Source organism: Centroberyx gerrardi, chromosome 6, assembly GCF_048128805.1.
Source record: "Centroberyx gerrardi isolate f3 chromosome 6, fCenGer3.hap1.cur.20231027, whole genome shotgun sequence".
Taxonomy (NCBI): Eukaryota; Metazoa; Chordata; class Actinopteri; order Beryciformes; family Berycidae; genus Centroberyx; species Centroberyx gerrardi.
Genome location: NC_136002.1, coordinates 33,951,620 through 33,962,402, shown reverse-complemented (window position 1 = coordinate 33,962,402; position 10,783 = coordinate 33,951,620). Strand labels below are relative to the sequence as shown.

The following is a 10,783-nucleotide window of genomic DNA, read 5'->3' as shown; positions in this document are numbered from 1 at the left end:
AACAGACTGACAGGACAACAGACGGTAACAGACTGACAGGAGAACAGACTGACAGGACAACCGACGGTAACAGACTGACAAGACAACAGACTGACAGGACAACAGACGGTAACAGACTGACAGGACAACAGACGGTAACAGACTGACAGGACAACAGACGGTAACAGACTGACAGGACAACAGACTGTAACAGACTGACAGGACAACAGACAGTAACAGACTGACAGGACAACAGACGGTATCAGACTGACAGGACAACAGACTGACAGGACAACAGACTGTAACAGACTGACAGGACAACACACTGACAGGACAACAGACAGTAACAGACTGACAGGACAACAGACTAACAGGCTGACAGGACAACGGACGGTAACAGACTGACAGCAGTACAAAACAACAGACGGTAACAGACTGACAGGACAACAGACTAACAGGCTGACAGGACAACGGACGGTAACAGACTGACAGCAGTACAAAACAACAGACGGTAACAGACTGACAGGACAACAGACAGTAACAGACTGACAGGACAACAGACGGTAACAGACTGACAGGACAACAGACTAACAGGCTGACGGGACAACAGACCGTAACACACTGACAACAGACGGTAACAGACTGACAACAGACGGTAATGTTTATCAGTGTTTGATCCGTCACACAGGGAGAAGAGGCAGAGACAATAGACCAGAATGCAATGCAGCCCCTTCTCTGGGGGTTGTTGAAAGGCATGCTGGGAAACGCAGGAAATCAGTACCTGAAGTAGAAGTAGAAGAGGCGGATTGAGGGAAAGTAGGTTCACCAGAAAAGGCCACGCCCCTTATTAACAATAATAATAACAACAATAATGATAAAGTGTTCAGGAGCCTCCAGCTGGGTTTCCTCACCAAAACACCAGAACTGTTCAGAGGTTTTCATGTGCCGGACTCCAGTGTTGGGACGAGGCGCGGGGGTGAAGGGAACCAGAGGTGCATGTGTATTATTTGATACTGAAATGTGATTCAGAGATGTTATGCCTGTTGTTTGAGATTCGTAATATATTTTGCTAGCGTTGCTACTTTTCTATCTTCCAGGATGTAAAGGAGGTCAAGGGCTATTTTTACTGATTCAGACTGTAAGGAAACTCTGCTGCAGCCGGTGAGGAGACGAGCTTTACTCTTCGCAGCGCTGATATGCACAGTGTATGATGTATGCAATAGCTTTCATTCTTTAGTTAAGGCCGCGTCACACCGGTGGAGTCAGTGTGAGAAGGATATCTATCGCTGAGTGCCAAAATACCTGCGTCTTATTGTTGGACAATAAACAATGTTGTTGTTTTTTTTAATTAAGTACTTTTGTATTGGAGTAATAGCTCTATGGCTACTGTACAAGAAGGACAACTTTTAACCTAAATGAGATGTGAAAATTTTGAAAACGTGTCTTGTCTTCTTCTTCAACTGTTTTAAACAACATCTGCATAATTATGATCTATATCTACTGTGTGTACCACTGTTATTTTATCAAGTGTACTATTCACTAGCCTCATTTTTCAAGGACATTAGCAGATCGACAGAACAAGCGACAAACACCAGGAACCTGGACATCTTCACAGTCTGAAACCTGCAGAGGATCCGTCACTGGTTTGGGTTTATGGGTAAGAGACAAGTTTCTGCCTCGGCGAGGGACTGAGTGGTTTGAAACTATTCGGACGGGGCCCGCGCCCGCAGTACGTGGCCACGTAATCACGACAGCTTTGTTCGATTTGGTTCATCGTCAGCCAATCAGAACGTTCCAGGTCATAGGTGCCATAAATGTACCGGAAGAGAAGATGGCTGCAAGAAATGGCAAGAGCGGACTCCTGGAAAAAGTGAGAATTTATGTTTTATTTTCCATTCAGCCGCAGAGAATATTTGTCTTTATAAACTTGCAGCTACAAGAACAACAGCAGCTGTTCTTGGCTGCAGCAGTTGGTTCCGTCTCTCACATCGGTGCGAACGTTCTACTGATAGCTAGCTAAGCTAACGCTAGCCGGCTAATTCCGCTTCAATGCGTTAACGTTAGCAAACACAAAACTACGGAAATTGAAACAGGACGCAGTTAAGCCTCGATACGCGCCGTTCTCGCCAAACTCCTTTAAAACCGCCAGTTAAATGTTAAATATTAAATGTTAAAGGTTCATAATATAATCTGCTAAACACCGAACTGAACCTGCGGTGACTCGCTGTGAGCCAGTCTTTAGCTCGGCACTGATAAAAGACACTAAGCAGCACTTCTGTCTGTAAAACTTCACATGTTAGAGTTGGTTGGCCTGTTGTTCCTGTGATCCTCTTCCACCTAAACACACGGCTCCGGGCGGCGGAGAGCGGCGTGAGGCGGCTCCGGGAGGGGAGGCTTTGTCGGAGTGAAGTGCCGCTTGGTGGATCAGAAGTCTGCTGAATTTACCAGAAGCCTGTAATGAGTGGTGGAAGAGCTTCACTGATGGTGTGCCACGTATTTCTGTTTGCCCATGAACAAGGCAACGTGAAGCTGTCAGATGTTTGAAGTGAGCTTCACATGACAGATGGAGCATCAGAGCAGCAAACTGTACCAGTGATAAAGTTGCTTCAGTTTGCTCCTCAGAACATATTTTAAAAGTAGATGCACTGTCCCTCCGTCCCTCCGTCCAGCTGACTGGTCGGGCTGACAGGAGCAGCAGCTCGGTGCCTTGCTCAAAGACACGTCAGCAGACTCCCAGCTGTCCGTGTATCCGTCTGTCTGCTGCACAGTTAAAACTCTTCTCTCTTTCCCTCAGACAGCACTGCTGACACCATTATGCACAGCAGCACCAGCCTAATAATAATACTAATAAACTTCATTTAAAGCAGTTAGCCTACAAAGTACTTTACATTGACAAAGTAAAACAAATCACGTAAAAGAGACAAAGTAAAATTTTCGATGTAAGTGCCCCAAAAGGCTGTAGTCCGATATCAAACCTGCAGACCCACTGGCAAAACCTATTTCATTTATTTTATATTTTTACAGCTGCACTAATACCAGTTCTTCAGAACCAATACAAGTACACAGTACTTTATTAGATTTAGTAGATTAACTGATCTAATACTGCTCAACATTAATTCATGCTGCCTAGTGTTGTCTTTTATAAAACAATTACAGGAACAGCAAAATATGTAGTGGAAGTGCTCAACGAAATAAAAGAAACTGACAATAAAATAGAGAATGAGCAGATGTTTGTTTTCACAAGCGGTGACATTTCAGCATTTTCATGCGTTGCAGTTTTTTGAGTAAACTGAGTACCTTAAGTGGGACTCTAGAATGAATAAAAATACAATTGTTTTCCCCCAAAAAATCCTGTTCACACCATATATTTTTAGCAACATTACTTAATTCTTTTTTCCAATAGTGACAGTGACAAACATTAGGCTTTTATTTTGAAAGCACAATGGCCTCACTTCTGAGTGTTGGAAGTAACGAAAAATAAATGATAAAAATAGATGTGATGAAAATGCATGTAAATTGAAAAAATTAGTGATAAATTGTCAAATGTTTTTATGAATGAAAAAGTGATTTGATTAAAACAGACTTTTTTTTTTCCCTACACGTGACACATCTGGGTTTTTTTTGAGAGCAGTGTGAAAACAGCTGTTTTGTGCTCCTGGATCCGATTCACTCCGATACGCAGCAGTGCTGAGCCGGACCAGGATCAGATCACAGTTCATGTGGTTTTTACCTCTCACTCCACAGCAGATCACTCGCTCTGCGTTGCCTCACTTGAGAAAAACATGGAGGACAGAAACAACATGGAAGTTATCTTCATCAGCAGACAAAGCCTCATCTGACCTAATTGGATCTGAGCAAAAAATCTGAATTGAGCGTTACGGCCTGTCATGTGAACGTGATCTCTGCACCTCTGTTGTTTGGATGGAAGTGGCAGCTGAATCACCAGTCTGTCACTAACACTGATGTGATGTGATGTGATGTGTGTTGTGTTTCAGTGGCGGATCGATGAGAAGCCGGTGAAGATCGACAAGTGGGACGGAGCCGCCGTGAAAAACTCTCTGGATGACGCTGCGAAGAAGGTACTGAGATTTAGGCTAATACTCATGTCATCCTTATATTACATTATCCTGATATACACCATTACATTATCCTGATATACACTGTTACATTATCCTGATATACACCGTTACATTATCCTGATATACACTGTTACATTATCCTGATATACACCATTACATTATCCTGATATACACTGTTACATTATCCTCATATACACTGTTACATTATCCTGATATACACTGTTACATTATCCTGATATACACTGTTACATTATCCTGATACACATGTTACATTATCCTGATATACACCGTTACATTATCCTGATATACACTGTTATATTATCCTGATATACACCGTTACATTATCCTCATATACACTGTTACATTATCCTGATATACACCGTTACATTATCCTGATATACACCGTTACATTATCCTGATATACACCGTTACATTATCCTGATATACACTGTTACATTATCCTGATATACACTGTTACATTATCCTGATATACACCGTTACATTATCCTGTTATACACCGTTACATTATCCTGATATACACTGTTACATTATCCTGATATACACTGTTACATTATCCTGATATACACTGTTACATTATCCTGATATACACCGTTACATTATCCTGTTATACACCGTTACATTATCCTGATATACATGTTACATTATCCTGTTATACACCGTTACATTATCCTGATATACACTGTTACATTATCCTGTTATACACCGTTACATTATCCTGATATACACTGTTACATTATCCTGATACACATGTTACATTATCCTGATATACACTGTTACATTATCCTGATATACACTGTTACATTATCCTGATATACACCGTTACATTATCCTGATATACACTGTTACATTATCCTGATACACATGTTACATTATCCTGATATACACTGTTACATTATCCTGATATACACTGTTACATTATCCTGATATACACGTTACATTATCCTGATATACACTGTTACATTATCCTGATATACACTGTTACATTATCCTGATATACACTGTTACATTATCCTGATATACACATTACATTATCCTGATATACACGTTACATTATCCTGATATACACTGTTACATTATCCTGATATACACTGTTACATTATCCTGATACACGTTACATTATCCTGATATACACTGTTACATTATCCTGATATACACTGTTACATTATCCTGATATACACGTTACATTATCCTGATATACACTGTTACATTATCCTGATATACACTGTTACATTATCCTGATACACGTTACATTATCCTGATATACACTGTTACATTATCCTGATATACACTGTTACATTATCCTGATATACACGTTACATTATCCTGATATACACTGTTACATTATCCTGATACACATGTTACATTATCCTGATATACACGTTACATTATCCTGATATACACTGTTACATTATCCTGATATACACTGTTACATTATCCTGATATACACTGTTACATTATCCTGATACACGTTACATTATCCTGATATACACCGTTACATTATCCTGATATACACTGTTACATTATCCTGATATACACTGTTACATTATCCTGATATACACTGTTACATTATCCTGATACACATGTTACATTATCCTGATATACACTGTTACATTATCCTGATACACATGTTACATTATCCTGATATACACCGTTACATTATCCTGATATACACCGTTACATTATCCTGATACACATGTTACATTATCCTGATACACACGTTACATTATCCTGATATACACTGTTACATAATCCTGATATACACTGTTACATTATCCTGATATACACTGTTACATTATCCTGATATACACTGTTACATTATCCTGATACACATGTTACATTATCCTGATATACACTGTTACATTATCCTGATACACATGTTACATTATCCTGATATACACTGTTACATTATCCTGATACACATGTTACATTATCCTGATACACACGTTACATTATCCTGATATACACTGTTACATAATCCTGATATACACTGTTACATTATCCTGATATACACCGTTACATTATCCTGATATACACTGTTACATTATCCTGATACACATGTTACATTATCCTGATATACACTGTTACATTATCCTGATACACATGTTACATTATCCTGATATACACTGTTACATTATCCTGATACACATGTTACATTATCCTGATACACACGTTACATTATCCTGATACACACGTTACATTATCCTGATATACACGCTACATTATCCTGATATACACTGTTACATTATCCTGATATACACTGTTACATTATCCTGATATACACCGTTACATTATCCTGATATACACTGTTACATTAGCCTGATATACTCTGCTACTTTATCCTTATATACTCCATTACATTATCCTGATATACAGTACACTGCTACATTATCCTGATACAATTGCATTGTCTATATACACTTATCTTTATGTTACATTAAATATTATCTTTATGTATTCAGCTACATTATCCTTATGTGCACAGCTACATTATCTTTATATACACCGCTACATTATACTTATATACACTGTTCTTTTCTCAGTACTACATTACCCAGAAACACAATCACTACAACTACTACTGATGATTGTAATGGTGCTCTTAGTAATCGCCTAATTTCTAGTAATGAATTTCTTTCTTGCATCTTTTTTTATCTTTGTCTCCCCCTCCACCCTCTTCCTCCTCCAGGTCCTGTTGGAGAAGTATGGTTATGTGGAAAACTTCAGGCTGGTGGACGGCCGTCTGTTGATCTGTACGGTGTCGTGTCTGTTTGCCATGCTGGCTCTGGTGTGGGATTACCTCCACCCCTTCCCCGAGTCCAGACCCGTCCTGGCCTGCTGCGTCATCTCATATCCTTCAGCACTAGTTACAGGACACCAGGCTCTGGGGGAGTTAGCTTGTTGCTCGGGTGGGATGGTTAGACCAAGATGTCAGGGATTGTGGAGATTTCCTGATTTATTTATTTATTTATTTTTTTTATTTTATTTTTTTGCCTATTTAGTCTGTGATCAGGTAGCTTTTCTCTCCTGCTCAAGTGTAAAGCTCAGGCCGCGATCACACTATCTCTTAGGTCAGGTAGTGTTTGGTATCAGGTCGGGTAGTGTTTGGGTATCAGGTCGGGTTTTGTTTGGGTATCAGGTCGGGTTTTGTTTGGGTATCAGGTCGGGTAGTGTTTGGGTATCAGGTCGGGTAGTGTTTGGGTATCAGGTCGGGTTTTGTTTGGGTGTCAGGTCGGGTAGTGTTTGGGTATCAGGTCGGGTAGTGTTTGGGTATCAGGTCGGGTTTTGTTTGGATATCAGCTCGGGTAGTGTTTGGGTATCAGGTCGGGTAGTGTTTGGGTATCAGGTCGGGTAGTGTTTGGGTATCAGGTCGGGTTTTGTTTGGGTATCAGGTCGGGTAGTGTTTGGGTATCAGGTCGGGTTTTGTTTGGGTATCAGGTCGGGTAGTGTTTGGGTATCAGGTCGGGTAGTGTTTGGGTGTCAGGTCGGGTTTTGTTTGGGTGTCAGGTCGGGTAGTGTTTGGGTGTCAGGTCGGGTAGTGTTTGGGTGTCAGGTCGGGTTTTGTTTGGGTGTCAGGTCGGGTAGTGTTTGGGTATCAGGTCGGGTTTTGTTTGGGTATCAGGTCGGGTAGTGTTTGGGTATCAGGTCGGGTAGTGTTTGGGTGTCAGGTCGGGTAGTGTTTGGGTATCAGGTCGGGTTTTGTTTGGGTATCAGGTCGGGTAGTGTTTGGGTATCAGGTCGGGTTTTGTTTGGGTGTCAGGTCGGGTAGTGTTTGGGTGTCAGGTCGGGTAGTGTTTGGGTATCAGGTCGGGTTTTGTTTAGGTATCAGGTCGGGTAGTGTTTGGGTATCAGGTCGGGTTTTGTTTGGGTAATTGAGGTTGTCTTCCCTAACCACACACCACATACTTCATCATGATGGGCATCTTGACGCTGTACACCTCCTACAGAGAGAAGAACATCTTCCTGGTGGCCATCCAGAAGGATCCGGCCGGCATGGACCCTGACCACATCTGGCAGCTCTCCTCCTCCCTCAAACGGTAGTTCAACATCTCTGGACTCCACCTGTCTGGAATCGCACCAGAAACTAGAAGTCTGCGTGGGGTGGGCAGGCCTGGGTGTCCCGCAACAGATATTGGTTGTGCAGGGTTTTTTTTTTCTAAGCCGTGGACAGGCATGTTTAATGTTGCCTGGCTTCCTGTCCGGGTGGAGTTCTCCGTTTCTAAGCACTATAATTGGCATGATTGGTATCCAAACACCACCCAGCTGGCAAACTTTTGTGTGCAAAACGAACCAAACAATAGCGGAAAAATATTGGTTGGGGCCTACATAGCGTCTGGCAGGCAGGTGCAGGCGTAGGCGGTCTTGAACAAACAGGCCCATGCAGACTTCTAGCAGCAACCTCACTCTGTCCACCAAACATACTGGCTGATTCCAAAACTTACCTGCCAATAGATGTTCAGAATAGTATAGGACTCCAAACAATGGCTAGTTACAATTAGAGTGGAATAACTTACCAACTCTCAGGGTATCTGAGGTTTTTGAAGAGTCTGAAAAGGTCTTTAAATTTAGGTGATGTATTTTAAGTATTAAAGTGTCTTGAATCCGATTATTAGAGGCTTTATTTTTTTCACCATGTAATGCCAAGTTTCATAGATGAATCTAGAACAGGATTAGTAGTACAGTCTGCTTTATTGGGTGAACGGACAGTTCGCAAATGTGCGGACAATATTTCTAGTCCGTGTGTTCGTGTGTTGTGCACCAGTGCAGCAATCCCACTAGATCGAGCTTTGTTTGCTCCGCCTTGGCAAAGCTTGCGAAATTCAGCTCACCACTCTCTTCTCATTGAAAAATAATGGCACACTTGCAACGTCGCGTGTCGTCTGTTTGGCCCATTACTAAACGCAGCTGGGCTTCATGTATGATTTCTGTTGTCCTGTGGTTGTGTACCGCTCTGCCGCCTGGATGACCACTACACTGAAAACTGGCTGTCTTTTCTGTAATAAGAGAGAGAGAGAGACCTCCAGCCATCAACAGGTCAACAGGCTAAATGATTGACAGCACAACATTAAAAAGTACCATCATCTGCTTTAAAGGATAGTAGGGAACTTTGTAATGTAACAGGGAAGAATGAGTCATATTTACAGATTGGATCCAACAGATGTATTGAATGATGAACTTTAGGTAATGATTTATTTTTCCCAAAATGGATATATGCTGTTTTGTGAATCAATTCTTCATTTATTGCACTACAAGTCTTCTAAGACGTGACAGTAGCTCACCAGTCTGAAGTGATACACATGTAATATTGACAGTGTTGGTGGTGTGTCTGCAGGTTTGATGACCAGTACTCGCTGAGAGTCTCCTTCACGGACGGAAAGTCAAAGAACTCGCGGGAAACAGAGTTCACCAAGTCGGTGGCGGCTTTCTTCGACGAGAACGGCACACTGGTGATGGACCAGTTTGAAAAGTCTGTTTCCAAACTCCACGACACACTGGCCACAGAGAAAAAAACAAAATAATGCAGAGAAAATAAGACCCCGGCCTTTTTTGATACGTTGGTAGTGCCCTGTGCTGTTACATCAGTGTTTCCCCTTCAGCTCTCCCAGCAGCGGTTTGGTTTGGCAGCTTCCAGTTCTGGTTCAGGTTATATAGACTTTGCTCCACAGCTCGCTCCATAATGGAAGTCCACAATTTACATCAGATGTGTTAACAACAAGACAGTGATGGTTAGCTGACCAGATGCTATGGTTAGCTAGCTAACAAGCTAACATTATCTAAACACAAAATCAATCAGATGGATCAGTGATGAAATGATCAGTTCAGTCAGAAACAGACAGAAATTAACCGTCTGTTCAATTCTGTTGAGACGGACAAGTTGTATGTTTAGGAACGCAGCCGGTGGTTTCGGCACCTCAAAGCCGTCTATAGATACTTTATCATGAATCATTTGGGATAAATTATTACTGTTTTTCCACCAGCTGTCTGTTATGGGAGTGTTGCCCACCGCTGCTGAGCGACGCAGGGAAACCGCCGGTGTTGCAGCTTCAGGCTGTTGGTTGTTGTAATGTTGCATAAAGTCTGCACTCATCATCACTCTGTCGTCCCGAATTATTCATTTGTTTCTCCCAGTTTATCATTGTCATTATTTTAGCACAGTTGCCCTCAGCAATCCGTTTCTGCTTTTGCAGTCAGGTTTAAACGGTTGACTTGATATTAATAATCTGTATGTTTAAATGTTTAAATGAGTTTTCAGTTGCCCTTTCAGAGCAGCTGAAGTGATTTCTAACAGCTGATTGGTTAATTGTTAATTATTATTTTGCTGTTTAATATTAACAATTAACCAACTTTTTTCCTGGTTCGGCTTATTAATTGGTTAATAAGTCTTAAACCGGAGGGATTCCCTGGTTATCGTCAGTATTACTACAGCTCTTTATTGGCGTCCATGTTACAGCGGCGATAATCTGGCGTAGCCACACCTCCGTCTACGGAGGTCCGGAGAAATTCAAACAGAACAGTTGGTTAGAAAGGGGCGGAGCCTCTGGGGGCTGTTGTGATGCTTCAAGCCAATCAAATTGTTCCAGGGGCGGAGCCTGGCGCTGCTCACCTGTGTGTTTCCTACCAGCAGAACGTTCCCCACTCGTCTTCCTCTGAACTTCCAGCAGCAGCTTCAGTCCCTTTGGCCTTTAAAACTACTTCCTGTTCCTCCA

The 10,783-nt window shown here is 41.7% G+C and overlaps 1 protein-coding gene across 1 annotated transcript; it reads left to right on the top strand.

Annotated features, from left to right (window-relative positions):
* Positions 1 to 1,750: 1,750 nt before the first annotated feature.
* spcs2 (signal peptidase complex subunit 2) lies at positions 1,751 to 10,169 on the top strand. The gene is made up of 5 exons (XM_071922938.2): positions 1,751 to 1,849; positions 3,975 to 4,058; positions 6,766 to 6,926; positions 7,979 to 8,113; positions 9,409 to 10,169. Exons 1-5 carry the CDS (start codon positions 1,811 to 1,813, stop codon positions 9,593 to 9,595), a joined length of 606 nt encoding a protein of 201 aa, XP_071779039.1. The 5' UTR covers positions 1,751 to 1,810; the 3' UTR covers positions 9,596 to 10,169.
* Positions 10,170 to 10,783: the final 614 nt, after the last annotated feature.